At 44.1% G+C, this 18,173-nt stretch overlaps 1 protein-coding gene and 1 long non-coding RNA gene across 2 annotated transcripts; one reads left to right on the top strand and one right to left on the bottom strand.

Moving 5' to 3' along the window:
- The first annotated feature begins 305 nt into the window (after positions 1-305).
- LOC125551046 lies at positions 306-10,160 on the top strand. Its single transcript, XR_007302161.1, has 3 exons — positions 306-623; positions 1,738-1,910; positions 3,401-10,160. It is a non-coding gene; the product is annotated as an uncharacterized LOC125551046 (long non-coding RNA).
- Positions 10,161-14,595: 4,435 nt separating this feature from the next.
- Positions 14,596-15,356, bottom strand: LOC125553674 (protein PELPK1-like). The gene has a single exon (XM_048717423.1). It carries the CDS (start codon positions 15,280-15,282, stop codon positions 14,866-14,868), a length of 417 nt encoding a protein of 138 aa, XP_048573380.1. The 5' UTR covers positions 15,283-15,356; the 3' UTR covers positions 14,596-14,865.
- Between the last annotated feature and the right edge of the window lie 2,817 nt (positions 15,357-18,173).

The raw sequence follows: 18,173 nt of genomic DNA, 5'->3' as shown, positions 1-18,173 counted from the left end.
ATATATCAAAGTCGCTCATTGTATATTTTAGAAGTGTTTTTTTCAAAAAGGGTTCATCACGTATTAAAAATATGCTTGCCCTATATGAAAAATGCTCTCTGTGTATTTCAAAAAAATAATTCTTGGACGTAAACATTCAGCCGATTATGTTCCAAATTTTTCCTTTTTTTTGAGAAAATGTTCAATTTTTCTAGACTAGACCAGAACCGGAGACACGACGGCCATGAGTCACCCGAGATGCCAGGCCGAATCACCCAAGCCCAACGAACCGACCCCAAAGCCCAATCCATTTTTCTCCGATCCCGACCCGTCCTCTTCTCTGCCCGCCGCAGCCTCGCTCCCCCTTCGACCTAGAACCTCCTGTGGCGGCAGGCCAGCGAGCAGAGAGAGAGAGAGAGAGAGAGAGATGAGCGCCCCTTCTCCTGCAGTCCCGCCCCCCCTCCCAGCCTCAATCTGCCGGCGGGGAATTTAGGATTCCAGCGAGCAGGGGCGCATCGGTGATCCTTTGGCGCGCGGCTGCGACGGAAATGGACTCGCCGGGTGTCCATGGCGGATGGCGGCGGCGACAGCGCGGAGACCTATGTGGTCTGCCTGCAGAGCGTCGGCTCCACGAGAGCGAGTCGGTAAGGTTTGCCCCCTCCCCCCTCCTACTGCGAGTGCGCTTGTTGACGTAGTGCTTTGGTGTTGCCGCCGTTGCGTGGGAGCGATTCTGGTCATGGTCGTCTGATGTGGGAGAGGCGAGAGATTACTGCCGTTACTAGAGTCCCTCAGGATGTTTGCTTCTACGTATAATACTAGTTGCTTGGATTTTTCGGAGATTTCCATGTTCTAAAGTAATTTGATGCCGTAGCTGTAATGCCAAACTATGATAATGTTCCTGCTGGTATAATTGAAATGTATATGGCCCTCTGCAGCGTATATGGCCCTCTGCAGATTATAATTGAATAATACTAATAGTTATGTGTTTGAGAGGTGAATTGGAAACTCTTTCTCTTGTGGGTATCTTCTATCTATTTGGTGGTTGCCTGGGAGAGAAAAATTAGAGACCTTTGCTTGAGAATAGAGATGATTTTTGATTTATTGCTGTTCACGGGTTTTATTTTGTTGAGATTGTTTCAAGAAAACATCTTGAAACTTTGTTGATCCTGAAGGTGAATTAGGAATATATGAAGCTATTTTCCTGTTTTTTTCACCTCCGAAAGGGTCATTAATGCTTTGCCCTCTTAAGTTATGAAATGTTAGTCGAAAGTAGCCGTAAATTCCATATCCTTCAAGAAAAATGAACATATCATTAGATTCAAAAAGCAAACTTTCTTCTGACTTTAGTTGTACGGCCCCATACTGGTCTTATTAATATTGTTGTAATGGCTCTTCAACCACTTGAGCCATGCCATGGCGACAATTACTCCACATCCACAACTCTGACCTCCATGCCCATAGTGTCTTTGACGTGCAGGTGCGCCACTGACCACAAGCCCAGTTCGAGCTTGCTTCTATAATGAATAATTGAATACACTGCATCTCTCTGTTTTCTGTTACTCTCGTGCCCCTGATTGGCGATGGAATGATATGGTGTCACAGGCAACTTTAAGATTTAGGAGCATGTCCGCATGATTATCTTATTGTTATTGTTTTATATTAGTTTTACAAGTTTGGTGTGCCTATTCAAATCGTGTTGCTCTGCTATCCTCTTGATTAACTTATAGTGTTTGATCGTATTCTGCGGTGATAATGCAGGAGGATTTGGAAGGAGAGATGGATCCAAGCACTCTACGCAATGATAGGATGATTGCTCTTTCAACATATTCTATTAGCGAGGATGGCAAGTGAAAGTGGGAGCGACTGGATCACTATTCCTATCATGCATTGTAGACATGATGCATTGGACATCTGTCTACAAATTGTCCTCGGTAAGTAGTTGCTACTTGCTATTGCACCTTAGTAAAATAGTTTTTTTTTTGTCCAGACAGTACTGCACAGTTGCTTGCATGTTAGTTCTTTTATTGAAATCCTACATGTGGAAGCTATCACTTATAGTTGGGCACATGATCGGGAAGGTTTTTTTTATGGCTGATCTGGGTAGGTCTACAAACTTATAGCTATCCTTGAACATATCTTATGGTTAAATCCAAGAGAAGAAACTTGATTGTTTTGATGTCCATGTAAAATACCAGGAAACAAAAGATACAAGTTAACATATTTGGGGTGTATGCTCCAGAAAATTCTCAATGTAACACTGATAGCATCTTCACAGGGGATGCACATGTGAATAGCATATTTACTTAAGAGTCCAAAAATGTGATCTGTGGAAGTTTCCAGATCCCAATCATTCTACACATCATGGGGCAATATTGTAATGTCAAAAGTGAAAAGTTTTGTGCATGGTTAATATATTCAGTGCCTTACTGCCAATAAGATTTAACGCAAACCTTACTTTATTATGCATAAGGATCTGCTTCACTTGAAAGTACTGGAATTGTATTTATTTATTTACTACATGTTGCAACACAGGGGCTCTTTTGCTAGTATATCTAAAAAGTGGAAGCGAAAAGAAAGCAGCAAAATGTATGATGGCTACAACCAACTAGTCATCATTTTTTTTCAGAATTCAAACTGGCTATCATAATTTTTTCTTTTTGAGAACTAACTAGCGGTCAGATAGGTATACTAACCAGTGAGTAGATCTCCACCAAAAAAACCACTGATCAAACCATACTGGGCCATTGGTCCTCTGGTTGCTACTGCTCTAATCTGGTTGGTTACGTTGCTCTGCTGGGTTTAGGATGTCTAACTGAGCCATTGAGCCAGTTGCCGTTGTTCTAATGATATATAGTAGGTATATAACATGATTACTAGCAATTCTCTTCTGATGTAGGTGATATGTGTTCATCTCTAGCCCATGTGTGTGTGTTGTGCTCATGTGAGCCGGAAATTATCAAGTGTATGTGTGTTGCAAATGTGTTCTGCACATTAAGCAGATCAGGTCGATGTGTCAGGGGTTTAGTTCTTATATGAACAAGAGACATTAAGGAATTCTTCTTGGACGAGTTTCAGTTTTTTATGTTATGCAACTGATAGAATATGTATAGCTCATGTTCATGTTAATTCCCATCCCACTTAAAAGTCTGAAACACTTCACACTCAACAACCCGGCAGCACACTCGAATATGTATCTAGTTTCCCATCACACACATAGAGCAGTGTTGTTCGTTTCGGGATGTAGTATCACCACTTAATTTGTCCCATGTCTGCCTCCTTCATGAAATTCCGACTGTATATATGTGTTATGTGTACCATCCATGATATGCACTTGCATCCTCAACTCATGTTTGTCTTGTTTTATTTCCAAGGATGCCTTCCTACTCCTGCTATTTTTAATGTTGTGTGGCCTTGTTTTCAGGATGAGGAAATTCCAATTATCTTGCTGTGGTGTGCTGCTCTTTTTTGGCACTCATTTTATATCACTACAATTGTTCAAACAACATGGAGGGTCGGTAAGGACGTCGTGGATGCTGTAAGTTTGCTTGTCCTTGTATGCCTTGCTTTCCCATTTAGTATGTATATCACTTTATTCAATTAAGAAAGGCATTTTAGACCCTCACGGTAAGAAGTCGTCTCAAGAAGAGTGGCGCCAGAATAACCATAGCTGTCAATAGGCGGAAGTGGGCAAGCGCGAAAGCCATATGTTGAGCTGGAGGCGGTGCATTGCCAACAGAAGGAGGCATGGTAGTCGAAGGAGATGGCGCATTAGAAGAATCTACAACACGCGGACCACCAATGTGGTAAAGAAGAGGGGAGGGGGGAGGTGTATCGCTGGAGAAGCCTCAGGGGACGAGCGAGGTGAGGCAGCCTCAGGTAACGAATGAGGTGGGGAAGCCGTAGGTGACGACGACATGGGGTTTACTATAATAGTATGGAAGACACGGTGGGATGGGTGGACAAGGACAAACCATGATTGATAGGTGTATCAGGAAAAGTAAGGAAAGAAATGTCCTCAATAGGAGGATGGACGTGGATAGAAAGGATGAAACTCATCAAAAGTCACATCCGAGAAATGCGCATCCGCCGAACGATTTGATCCCAACACTGATGTGCTCATCACTTCAACCTAAGAACACACATTCAATAGATTGAGGAGTCTGTTTGGTGTGTTGGGTGGGGGAGGGGGGCAAGAAGAACATAGCAAACGTAACGAAACAAACGAAGTGCTGAATAATCACGAGAATGACCAAAAAGACGCTTCAGAGAAATTACACCACGCTGATGGTTGAATCTTGATGAGATAGGTGAAAGTAGAGCAACGTCAACCCATAAGTAACGCGGAAGAGAGCCGGTGATCATCAACGCATGAACCGCCTCAAGAAGGTGACGATGCTTGCGCTCATCAACACCATAATTTGAACACGTGGACAAGAGAACTGAACAAGTGTGCCCTACTCAGCAAAGAATCCACGCAGCAAATGAGAGATATACTCACGAGCAGAATCTGCACGGAAGACATGGGCATGAGTGGAAAACTGAGTATGAACCATGGTGGCAAACTTCTTAGGGCGAGTGCTTTTGCTGCCTTTTTGGGCTTCCAGAATAAGCTGCCCCCTACCCAACTTATTCTAGAAACCCAATCAAATTTATTTTTAGAAGCCTATAAAAACCCAACCAAATTTATTTTGTTGGGTTTCTAGAATAAGCTAGGTAGGGCGCAACTTATTCCAGCTATTTCTAGAAGCCACCAAAAGAACTGTGTGTCAAGAGAAATGATCTATGGAGAATATAGTAGTGATGGCCTCCTTTCGAGGCAAAGGGAGCTGGACCCCAAACATCAGAGGTAACAAGATCGAAAGGACGTTGAGACACCGTCTCGCTATGAGGATAAAGTAATTGAACTTGTTTACCAAGCCGACAAACCTGATGGTCTAAAAACACAATGCTAAAGACAGATCCAAGAAGACCATGTCGAACTAGGTCTGAGGGACGAGAGCCACACAAGTGACCGAGACAATGATGCCACAAAGAGCCGGTAGTCAAGGTAAAAGGGGTGAAGAGATTGATGGCGGTGGCAGAGGGAAGGTGAAGCCTGTCAAGCTCCTGGAGGCCCTAGGAGTTACAATGCCGAGGGCAAGCACCAAGTAGAGCACCCGTGTGACGATCCTAATCCAAACAAGAGTCAAAGTCGAGATTGACTACAACCAGAGTCGACAATCTGATCACTTGAAATGAGCTACATGGTAAGTCAAGAAACTTGACCAAAAGGAGCATGAAAAGAAAAAGTGTTAAGATTGTCTCGATGATCGATTGGGAGGGGAGTACCATCAGCAGTAAGAACATGAATAGGAGAATCTAGAGGTTTGAATGGAGGACAAACTAGAAGAATCATGAGTCATATGAAAAGATGCTACACTATCAAGGATCGATGGAAAATTTAGCTGACTGACTTCGTAAAAAGTGGTATCAATATTGAAAGAATCAACTACAAAACTATTGATGGAGAACTAAAAGAAGCATCTAGCAGACACTGAAATCTCGTAATCCCCAGTGTAGTCAGGGGTTCAACTGAAGCAGTAGGTAGGTGTCGAAGTCGTGCAATCTCCTGCGTGGTGAAGGACACCGCTGAAGTGGCCGACGTCGAATCATCGGAAGAGAAGTGTCCACCACCACCCGCGTAAGCCGCTAGAAGAAGCGGTGTAGCACGACAAGCACCAAGCGCGAAGGGAAGGCGCATGTCCGATGTAGTCGATGGAGTGATGTGCACCAACACTACTGATGAAAGCCGCGAGGGGAGTCTGTGTAGAGCGACCATCACCGTCAACAGAGGTCACGAGAGGCGACACTATGGAGCCACCACCACAGCCTACGGAAGGCACCGGGTGGGAGCAACGTCATAGGTGGAGGAGCATCAAGCATCGATGGACGACACATGTGCGAGATGGGGTTAGTGTAGGGTAAGCTTGAGAAACTATGTCCAATGAAGTCAACACACCTGTTTTTTGTTCCTATACTCTAATACAAAACTAGGTCCGTCTTACAAAACAAGGGAGCAAAAGAGCAAGGAAGAGCAGCGAATAGGGTACATGAGGTAGGGGCAAAGCTAGTCAGCAGGATGGGCTGCCGGGTCTGAGGTCTAGTGGCGAAGTTTGTCATTAAGGTCCTGCGTGTAGCAAGAGGGAGCCGATACCGTGACCTGTCATTGAGGTCCTGCGCGTAGTAAGAGGGAGCCGATACCGTGACCTGCAACAAAGGACGTCTTGAAGATTGCGGTTGGCGCCAACTAGTTTGAGTTTGCGACAATGCGTGGCCTCTTGTAGTGGTAGGGCGCTGGCCTCCCGGAGATGGCGGCGAGGCGTTGACCTTCTATACATGGCGATGAGGCGCGACCTCCTGAAGATGTAGGCTAGATAGCCTACGGTGCGAGCACGAGGAGGTGGCCACAAGGGGCGAGCCTGATGGAGGCGGAGGTACGGAGATCGGAAGGGCATGATGAGAGGGGCGACATGTGGGAATTTATTGGGGCGCGAGAGGCCCGGACAAGGAAGGGGGTGATCCTGATCTAGAGGCAGCGGAGCGATGACGATAGTCGTCGGGATAGACACCGACGCGGGTCAGGGAGGTGTGGTTGCACATGAGCGTACTAGCCTGAGAAAAATTGATCAAAAACTTGGGATCGATTTGAAGAGGAACGTGAGTTGTGTGTGAGGAAGAAATCCTAGGCTTTAATACCATGTTAGGAATATGCAACTTGTATTCCCAGTTGGACATAGACTAGAAGTACATGTGTGTTGCAATATGCAGAAAGCCCCTTGTATAATGGAAAAAATACAAAGGGTACACAACTATAATATATTACTCCAACATGTTGAACACTTTGGCACTGTGTTCCTTCCAAATGGTCTAGAATGCGAGCAACACTACTGACTCGAGTTCGTAGTGCACCGAAGGTGGCATTGTCGCCCGACGGCTAATCCACCAGTTGGAAAGGGAAACGCCGCCCCTTAGGGGCATTGGTGATGCTGAAGAGGCGAACACCAATTCTAGATTGATGTCGAGAAGGAACAACTGGTGAACATGCGTTGAGAAGTCTTTGGGGCACTCAAGCAGATGGTGTAGGCGACGTGGATGTCCATACAGTGGCGATGACGATGGTAAGTAGACCATAAATGGTACCTCAAGATATCTGCCAACCGCGTTGTTGCAACCGCAATCCGAAGCCGAGCTTCATCATCGTGTCGTTGTCTCTATAGATTGTCGATCGTTGATGACCCAAGCGTTGTGTTCCTTCTAAATTGTCTAGATTGTGAGCAACAATGCTGGCTTAAGATCCTGGCGCACCAAAGATGGAGTGGTTGCTCGACAACCAATCCACTAGTCGGAACGGGAAATGTCGGACCCTGGTTGTGAGGGCAAGAGTGACACCAAAGAGGCGAGCAACGATTGCTAGATTGCTGCTGAGGAGCAACTGATGAACATGTGTTTGGCAGTCTCAGGGGCACTAGAGTAGAGGGGACATGCGACATGGTTGACAAGACCATGCTAATGATGACAACCGATGGACCACAAACGTTTGTGGGGAGTGAGCCACATGTGGATCTTGCATTTGATGGATGCCCACGCTTTCCACAACACTTTGTTGTGCGGGACGAGCTGGAGCCCATGAAGAACACACGATACGCGAAGTACTTGACGATGTATGTTTGCTTCCAAAGCGGGTGATCTTCCTCCTCCTTGAGTACCAATATTGATTGGAGAGCCCACGTGCGAGGCTCGTTGGGCGGTGCTGATTAAGGTTAAGGCTCTCTTCAGTCGTCCTGCTTTTTACATCGCCATGCAGGTGGCTTAGGCAATGCAAAGGACGTCAAATTCATACCACTTATTATTACACTTTTACAACAGAGTTTAAGTGTTTTGGGGATTGGAATCACAACCATGCATGGGGCTCCTTGGCTCTTTAGGCACCATGCTATGGTAATTGAGGAGTATACTGGAATATGTCACCGTTATAACTCCGCATGTGTTTGGGCTCGGATCATGGGTCGATCGGACTTGCTGCATTACAGAGTAGTGGCTAAAGCAATGGCTTCCAAGACAAGAGAAGACGAGAAGTGTTAGATGTGGAGCTTGGGCTAAATGGCGTTGAATATGAAAGTTTGTTTGAGTGCACGTCAAGGTTAAATTGGAGAAGCCCCCTTTGAGGTTGTTAGGGAATGTTGAGCTAGGTAAACTGCCCAATTGTTCCCCGTGCTATATGAGAAGATGTTGCATTTTTGCGCAAATTATGATAAAATGTTATAGAACAATGCATGGATGGGGTTCATGATCCAAAGAAGTTTCAGTTTAGCGATTTTATGATGATGAGTTCATTGCTCAACCTCGTGGTAGCACTACTTGTGGAAGATGTGGCTGGGTAGTAGAGGCCAAGGTGGTCGTGGAGGGCAAGTTGGGGCATGCCTCGAACCGATGTATAAGGAGAAAGATTATTTTCACCCTACGAATGGAAATACCGGTACATGCAATGTTAATGCAAACAATGTGAATGCAAGCGGAGTGATTGCAGGCAACCGTGCATCGGCCAAGGACCCTTCCTTGGCGCTAGGGGGAAGGAAAGTGTCATGTCTTATAAAATACCATGAGGGGAAAACTGGGGCGAGCAACTCAGCTCAGGGCAGCTCTTTGCAAGTTCAAGCGAAGAAATGGTAGAGGATGGCGGGTGTCCTGTCCAGATAGTGTTTTCATCGCTTCCATGTACCTCCCTTATACTCTCGTTTCCCGCTAATCTGGCTTGTCGTCCTTGCCTTGTTTGCGGGTTGTGTGACACGTACTTGATTCCGCATTCCACGTTCCCTTGTTGGGCGTCCCTGGCCTTGGCGACAGGTAGTGGCGTGCTCTTGGGCACTCTGCGTCCTTGCGTAAGACGGAGACGGTGCCGACTGCCCGTGCTCTTGCTCCACCATTGGTGGTGCTTGAGCTAGCGGCTATGGCGACAACCTGCATGAGAGCACGGGATGTAGGAACAAGGCAGCGCACAAAACAACTTGTAGACAGGAAAATGATGCCCAATTGGACTAGTAGGCAGCGGAGAGTACGCAGGGGGGTGTGGGGGAAGGGGTGAAAAAGCTGTTGGGAGCGGACTGCCTTCGCCGTCAGCCGCCTTGTTGGACCTAGAGCTGAGGGGCAAGGGGATGACGATAGGGGAAGCAAGGAAGAGGGAAGACATAAGAGGGTTCCGGGAGGAGAGAGGCATCATCTACCACCCTACGCGTGTGCATCAGCCGTGGCAGTGGGTGGATCTGGTGTCTACACGTGAATCTACTACTCGGGTTGGCATGACGTGGTTGTTGTGGAGTGAGGTGGAAGAACTATTGTGCCGAGTGGGTTTGTTTGGTTGTCGGCAGTTGGGCATTTCTTCTGTGTGGCTCGCGTGCGAGTGAAATCATTGGAGCGGCAATATTGGATTTGGGGAAGTGTGTTTAGTGCAATTGTCGCATGTGCTGTGCTGTAGATGAGGCTATGATGCTTGTGTGGTTTTTGTGCTACTTTTCCTTGTAAATTGGCCTGCTTTGTTTGGTTTTCGATCCAATTTCCCTTATAAACCGAAGTACCCAAATCCTCAAGCTCATGGTGGATCAACAACACTGAGTTTGGAGAGATAGAAGTTGTGTGGTGCTCTAGTCCGGGCCTTCGTTAATAAATCGGTCAACATCGGAAGGCACATACTAAAGAGCAATAATTTGATCTTGCACACTGGAGCACACAAAGGAAGCATCAACACCAATATGCTTGGTGAGCTCATGCTTCAAAAGGCCGCACACGATACTGATAGCACTTATACTATCTGATAAGAGAGTAGTAGGTGTAGTGATTGAAACACAAAATCCTCGAGTAGCCATCAAAGCCAAGTCACATCTACTGTTAAAATAGCCGTACCTCGCAACTTAGCCTCTACACTCAAACAAGAAAGTGTAGTCTGTTTCTTCATCTTCCAGACAATGAGAAACCACCAAGAAAAAAATTAAGCGGAAAGGGGTGACGAATTTGAGCGTGGGAAGAAGAGACAGCGAGAGAGTCTCATGAAGATCCATGCAATGAGAAAACCACGAAAACATAGTAAGCAGAAAGGGATCAATGAATGGGAAGAAGAGACCGCGAGAGTCCCAAGAAGATATCGTAGAACACATATGTGGTGACTAGTGGATTGAAGTGGGAGGAGAGAAAAACTGACTGGATGTGGTGACTATGAACGGGATATGAAATGTGCGGACGAGTGATTTAAATAGACAAGACTCCCAACAAGATGACGGTAGATGGGGCTAGGAGGGGAGGTTGCCGTTACTGTTGACGAAGCTCTGAGGAGGTGGCGCACGACTTGGTGTTCAAAATGGTTTCCTTCACAGTCAGACTTTAGACCAGGGCTTTTTACAGTGTGAATGTGGTCGCGCTAGAGGTCTACCATCTCTTGGAACGCTGCTGCTTTGAAGACTGACTTAAGAGCCCTGGAGTTGATCGTGTTGGAATTGGTCTTCGGGCTTTGTACTCGGTACAACCGGTCGAAGATTGCATGCTAGGAGTGCCACTCGCTCTCATTTTAGAAGAAAAAGTCATCTTGTCATGCGGTAGAAATTCCCATATTCACATGGGCTTCTTTGACGCACCTCGGCATCCATTCTCCATAAATTTGTGGTATCCTTCATTTCTGTTCCTCCTGGGCTAGCAAATCCGATGTCTAAGCGCCGGCGAAGCTGCCATCTTGATGAGGCTGGTAATTGAACCTGCTTTGCCTGCTATTTGCCACCAGTTCTTCAACTTTCTTTGTGCCGCTCACACCGGCGTGTCTCAACTCCCCCACGATTTTCACCTCCTTTTCCTTGCCGTTACCAAAGCCGGATAGATGAAGTGGCGCCAAGCTTCTGGCATTCTCTTTGACAAGAGGGTGCCACAAAAGCTAAAGGCAAGTTTTATAGGACGGCGGTTTGACCCGCAATGTTGTATGGCGCTGAGTGTTAGCCGACTAAAAGGCGACATGTTCAACAGTTAGGTGTGGCGGAGATGCGTATGTTGAGATGGATGTGTGGCTACACAAGGAAGGATCGAGTCCGGAATGATGATATACGAGATAGAGTTGGGGTGGCACCAATTGAAGAGAAGCTTGTCCAACATCGTCTGTGATGGTTTGGGCATATTCAGCCTAGGCCTCCGGAAGCTCCAGTGCATAGCGGACGGCTAAAGCGTGCGGAGAAGTCAAGAGAGGTCGGGGTAGATCGAATTTGACATGGGAGGAGTCCGTTAAGAGAGACCTGAAGGATTGGAGTATCACCAAAGAACTAGTTATGGATAGGGGTGTGTGGAAGCTTGCTATCCATGTGTCAGAGCCATGAGTTGGTCGCGAGATCTTATGGGTTTCACCTCTAGCCTACCCCAATTTGTTTGGGACTAAAGGCTTTGTTGTTGTTGTTGTTGTTGTTGTTCCTTGCCGTTACCTTCATTTATTTTTCACCCTGCCCACTTTACTGGTTTTATGTTAATCTCTCTCATTCCTGATTCTTCTTCTTGGCTTATGTATGCTCTCACTTTCCTCCCTCCCCTACAACTCCAGTTTTGAGATTTTACTCAACAACTTCCTTCTGATCACTAATCTCTGGTTTTGGTCAGAATTTGTTGATTGTATGTGCCCTTTTGTACTGCTATGAGAATTGTATTTGTAAGCTCGGTTTTATTGTGTTATGCAAGGTGCTTCTATCAAGTTAAATGGATGCACTGATATGTTGGTGCTTCCACAATGCATATTTAGACAATGTGGAAGTTATTCGCATGTTCTTTCCAGCTGTATCTGCATAGGTAGACATCTTGTAGAATTTGGGTATGCATTCCACTCTTGTTCTTTTCCGAACATAATTCATATATAGAAAACCAATATTGTCAGCTATGTACCCTGAATAATCCCCTATGCTCTTAGAATTATTTCTTATCTTTGTGATTTATTAGGTAACATAATTCTAGGACATATGATTGTTATTGAACCTTAGGTCAATTAAGTTCCTGGCCACCATCTTTGGTTTCCTCTGTTTGATGCCTGAAAGCAGATGGGGCATCAATTCTCCATTTTCTGAATACAAAAATTAAGAAATAGACTGATGTGAGGGACGAGGAACAGACACTTGATGTGCTTGCTGGGAAGGCAATTACAAAGGAATTAGTGGTCTGCTGTCCTCCTTAGTCCTTTGAATGGTTCATTTTCTTTTGCCATCCAATAACATGACTAATGCCGACACATCTCCATTGTGGGTTTTATATTTTCACTAACCATGTCAAGTTTCCCTCTCATTGGAGTAACTACTTAAGGAATCTGTTAACCGGTTCATGGTTTCTGTAGCAAGAAAGAAGACAAATCTTGATTTCTTTATGAAGGGGTGGAAGGTATATTTCTGTATTTAAGAGTTTACCTATTGATACAGTTTATCAATAGGATCTATTGACAGTCTCTTATGAATGCCTTTGGTGGTAACTATTTATGGGTAATGAACGATTACTTGTGGTGCAAGTGCCATAACTTATTCCCATCGTAGGATATGTTTAAACATCTTGAGCGAATACTCCATACATGTTGAAGCTTTAAGCCTCTTGTTTGCCACGTTGTTTAGGTATCAAGAGCCTTTTCTTTTGAAGGCATTGGCTTTTATGGATTTTATGTATGCCTTCGACAGAGGATTTTATGTATTTCCTTTATTCTGGATTTTATGTATGTCTGTTGTGATGTTAGTTACAGATTGATTCAAAAGGCTTCAGCTGCGGATTTGTTGGTGTAGTCTATTTTAGCTGGGGTGACCAGTTGGTTTGCAGACAACGATGGTTTGGCCCTGTTCCCCGTTCTTTATATGAAGTGCTACTTTGCTTTTCTGATTTGGAAACTTGATTCTTCTAATTCAAGGATTCTGCTGATGGTTGAGCAAGTAGGTGGGAACGTCGCATGGTGTGCGCTGCACATTCCGGCAGTATTCAATTCTTCCTCGAAAGCCGCCGTCATCTTGGCTGTGCTGTTCGAGGACGAGAAGTCAAGGCCCAAAGCCGCTGCCGCAGTTGTTGCCCTGGTGGCGACATTCATCCAGCACTGATGTGTGATAAACTGCCCAGAACCTCACTAGACGCTGAAGTGGATTAGATAAATTTGTTGCTTGCATCCAGAATAGTTACTTTGTGTGGACTGCGTCTGGGCCTTTTGGTCAAATGCCGGCAGTATAGTTATCCTGTCACACTGTATGGAAGAGAGCAGCTGGCAAAGGGAGAAGACCCAAAACAATACAGTAAGATTTACAGTAAGTATGTTATTATGTTGTGTTCAGTGACACCGTGGAGTAACACAACGCAACTGTATCGTTTCCTATTTCTATTTTTGCAAATCTCACATTCGTCTGTAAGAATAATATCATGAATTAGTACTATTTGGGACGTGCTTGCTACAATGTCGCAACTGAGCGATGCCGCATGCCTAAAGGTATGGGCCGAGTGAGTAGGGAGTGTAGGACATGCCACCGTTTTCTCTGTCGCAACTGTTGCTTACCCTCTATTTTTCTGTTCCTGTGTGATCAATCTGTCCAGCGACATTTCTGGAGTAAAACCATGCAAATGCAGCGGGATCTTTGTTGTAAATTTCTTTACCAGCTTTGCTGCAATGCCTGAACTTACAGTGTCTTTTCTTTGGCGGGTAACAGCGTCCTCCATGGGCTTGTATGCATTTGATTACCTTGGTTTTATATCGCTTGATTACCTTGACTTTGCATAGCAAAGTACATGAAGTTCTTTGAATACGGTCTTTTTTTATCTTTATTAGGTAGAGTCAGCCTTGCTAACATATAAAAAATGGTCTTCCATCTCAACGGGCAACCATGGCATCGAGAAGAAACACAAAGAACTAGGTGTTGTTTCTTCCAAATTTGTTGCCTTTTACCAGGCTTTTCGGGCTCTTAGTGGGTCATGAGATGCCTTTGTATCATGCCGCAGGGATCACATTAGTTCTTCTCATTTTCAAAGTATACAGAATGGCTAGGAACATATTTCCTCCAACACCACTTTTTCCAAATCTCAACGCAGTCTTTTGTCAATGGATGGACATGATAACTCGTGTATCGCTTGCGCAGGTACAAATGCATTTCCCCAGAATGTTTGTGTTTATTTTTATTTGTTTTCAAAAGGGTTTTAGTAACTTATCTTTATTTAATTTTTCATTCGTCTTTTTGTTTATCATGCGTGGAAATAAATTGCGTATTTTCACTTTTTGGGTGCAATTAACTTTTTTTTTTGTGCATTTCCGTTTTGTTGGGTGCAGTTACACTGTTGTATGGTTCAATTATATTTTTTGCAAAAAATGTACTTTTATGTTTTGTTTCAATTTTTTGTTGTACTTTACTATTTGTGCAACTACACATTTTGTCTAACTACACTCTCTTATGCAATTTGGACTGTTTTTAGTAATTGCAGTTTTTGGTGCAATTGCACCTTTTTGTAGAGATGTTTTTTTTTCTTTGCAGGATTAGAGATGATTTTCCGAGTAACTGGGAGGGAAGAGACAATGTAACATCACTCGTTAACTTAGTTATGCAAGACAAGTATAACTTACCTGCAAATAGTAATTTGTATATTTAAGAAGATCAATAAATACATACGATGGGACAAAACGCTCAACATTCAAACACTACCAATACACATACTATTGAGACGTAAAAAAAAGAGGCAATAATTACTGGTACTATGATACATAGCATATAAAACACCGAGCTTGCATGTAAGAAGATGTACGTCGTGTCCACGGAGTGACCTGACGCCACACTCAGATGAACGGCGCCCTATTGTGGACAGGGCGAGAGCACCGCCGCGTGGGCGCGTCTACGCTGACGGGGGTGGTGCCGCGAACGGCATAGGCACATTCACATTCGGGACAAAGGGCAACGGCGGCAGGGTCACCTTGGGCACGACAATGGCGGGCATCGGCGCCATCGTCACCTGCGGCACGGTGGGGAGGGTGACCTTGGGCATGGGCGGGAGGACCGCCTTGGGCACGACGATGGAGGGCATGGGTGGCAGCGTCACCTGCGGCACGGTGGGCAGGGTGACCGACGGCATTGGTGGCATCAGGGTGACCGTGTCCGTGGGCACGGCCGGCAGGCCAGGGACGGCGCTAGCAGCCGGAGCGGCAGCCGCCGGCGTAGTGTCGGTCAGGTTGCGGGCGGCGTGGCACGTGCTGCCGGCGAGGAGGAGCGCGCACGCCATGAACATGGCCAACATGCTCGCGTTGGAAGCCATATAGCTAGAACTAGCGGACGTACTGTTGAGAGATGGTTTTCTCTCTCGTGTGTAGCAGGTGACTGCTAGATGTTGCTTCTGCTCTGATTATGGGTCAATACCGGGCAATTTATACAGTTCAAAGTGATCGCGTGATTAGGTGGGTTGTTGACCCGATTGAGAATGTCTGTGCGTGCATGTTCGATTTGCTCAACCGTCTTTGATGAAGAGCTGTGCCGACGCTGCAGTTTCGATTTGCTCAACCGTCTTTGATAATTAGTCTACCATAATTTCTCATCTGCCTCCACACGTTCTCGCGCGAAGGTGCACTGACGGTATTGTATATCTTCAAAACACAGTGCCATTCTTGCGATTGACCTCTGGTAGAATCTATAGCAGGAGGCCAAATGACAACAACACCAAATATGTTCATCTCATCGCCAATGATAAACATATCAAAAATAAAATTTTCCACGTCGAGCGGGATGGCGATACTATTGTTGGTGAAGAACAACTGAAGACCTATATTACCAATTTTTATATGCTTCTTTTTGGTTCACCTGTCTCTGATAATGTCAAGCTTGATGAGGATGCCAAAGGTGACATCCGGCAACTATTGAGAGACGAGAATTCCATCCTAACTGCCCCTCTTACTGACAAAGAAGTGTGAGATGCTATCTTACGGATGGAACACAATAAGACCCGGGTCCAGATGGGTTCCCGACGGAGTTCGATCAACGGTTCTGGTCAGTCATAAAAGGTGACTTTATATCTATGTTTGCTTTATTATATAATGAGAATTTGGTTTTGTATTAGTTAAATTTTGGTATTATTACTCTTCTTCCTAAGAAGGAAAACACTATTAAGATTCAGCAGTTTCATCCAATTTGTCTTCTAAATGTAAGTTTTAAAACATTCACCAAAGTGACAACTAATCGTGCTACAGTGATCGCACACAAAGTGAAGAGACTGCCGCAGACGACGTTCATGCCAGGGTGACACACCTGGAGGGGGTTGTTCTCTTACATGCAACGATTCACGAGTTACACTCGAAGAAACTTGATGGAGTTATCTTCAAAGTGGATTTTTGAAAAAGCCCACTACAAACTTAAATGGTCCTTCTTGCAACAATGTATCGCATAAAAGGCTTCCTGACAAAATGGTGTCAGTGCATTAACATGTTTTTCAAAGGGGCCAACGTAGGTGTCTCTGGTTGCAAGTTATTGGTCGATCGTATCTTACATTGCTTGGAACCTTGAACTATGCAGGCAAGCCCACCATTTTCACTCTGTTTTTCAATTTTTAGTTTTCCAAATGCAAGGGATTCTTTTACCCAATTGATGGATTAAAATGATTTTTTTCCAACTTATTAAGAAAAACCGGGTAAAACTGATACGGATGAGGTAACATAATGTTATTGTATTTCATAAAGCGCAACCGATTATTCAACATTTGTATATACATGTATTCAAGATTTTTTAATTTTCTACAAAAAAATGAGGAAGTGGCAAGCGGATTTACTAAAATTCAGGTGCCTGTTTTGCGCTTAGATTTGAGCTGTTTTTCGTTTTGAGAAAAATAGTTGGAAAAGCATGCAAACATATCGAATCTGCAATCTGCCACTTCTTGTGAGCATGCTTACCGATTGGGCTTTGAGTCTCTCAGAAAAAAAATTATTGGCATTTGAAACCTCCAACTGCCACTTTGGTGAGTAAGTCTTTACCATCAAGGCATCAAGCTACACTGTTATTTCTGTGCTAGTACTTCCGTTCCAACTTGTTTGAAGCATTAGTTTTATCCTAAATCATTTTTTCTATCTTGACTAAGTTTATATAAAAAAATATATTAACATCTAAAACATCAAATTAATTTTATTTGGTTGTTTACAAAAAATATTTGTGTTCTATGTCTATTTGATGTCCTATTGGCATATTTTTTTGGTTGAACTATATATTTTTATATTTTGGACAAACTAAGAACATAAAGTAATTTGGTAGAGTAAGTACTGCTAATAAAGAATGTTAGTTACCCTTGAAAAAAAGTAAAGAATGTTTGTGTTTGTTTTTTTCAAAAGAGTTTTTGTTATTCATCTTGGGCACCTATTATTTTCTTTCTTTTGTAGTTATTTTTGTCTACCAGGTATGGAAATAAATTGTGCATTTACAGTTGTTGGGAGCAATGGCGGAGACAGGGGGTGCCAGACAAGGCCCTGCCCCCCCCCCCCCCCCCCCCTAACATCAGTGATTTTAAGCCTATAATGAATAGTAACAATGATTTGCTTTTGCTAAAATTGGTGTTTTTCATGGATTGGCCCTCCCTAACAAGATTTAACAGTAGTTGGCCGCCTTGTCTGAATTTTCTGGCTCCGCCACTGGTTGGGAGCAATTATAATTTTTGTGTGCAATAAAAATGTTTTGTGCATTTGCGCTTTTTTGTGCAGTTACACATTTGTATGGTTCAACCGTATTTATTCTTTTGGGCAACTACACCGCCTTTTGCATTATACTTTTATTTTGTGCAATTGCAATTTTTGCAGTTACACTCTCTTATGCCGTTTGCAACTTGCACTTTCTTTTTGTAATTCACAATTTCTTTTGGTGCGGGAAAAGATAAATAGAACTCCAAATGGCTGGCTCAAAAGGAGCTAAATGACCTCTCTTTTATTTTGTAACACCTGAGAGGAAAGAGAAAATTGTAACATCACCCGTTATTAGAGTATTTTTCTACGGAGCCCGTTATTAGATAGAGTTATAAAAGACAAAGATAACATACCGTAAATAGTGTGTATTCAAGAATATCAAGAAATACATACAATGGGACAAAACCCTCAACATTCAAACACTACCAATACATATTCTGCTGAGACGTAAAAAAGGCAAGATTTTTTTTTGAAAGATCCAGCAATTGCTGGC

The sequence above is a fragment of the Triticum urartu genome, chromosome 4 (assembly GCF_003073215.2).
Source record: "Triticum urartu cultivar G1812 chromosome 4, Tu2.1, whole genome shotgun sequence".
Classification (NCBI taxonomy): domain Eukaryota; kingdom Viridiplantae; phylum Streptophyta; class Magnoliopsida; order Poales; family Poaceae; genus Triticum; species Triticum urartu.
Note: the sequence above shows the minus strand (reverse complement) of the source record. Positions and strands in the feature narration are given on the sequence as shown.

Excerpts from the sequence above, each read along its gene's own strand:
- LOC125553674 (XM_048717423.1), bottom strand. The coding sequence starts at position 15,282 with ATGGCTTCCAACGCGAGCATGTTGGCCATGTTCATGGCGTGCGCGCTC.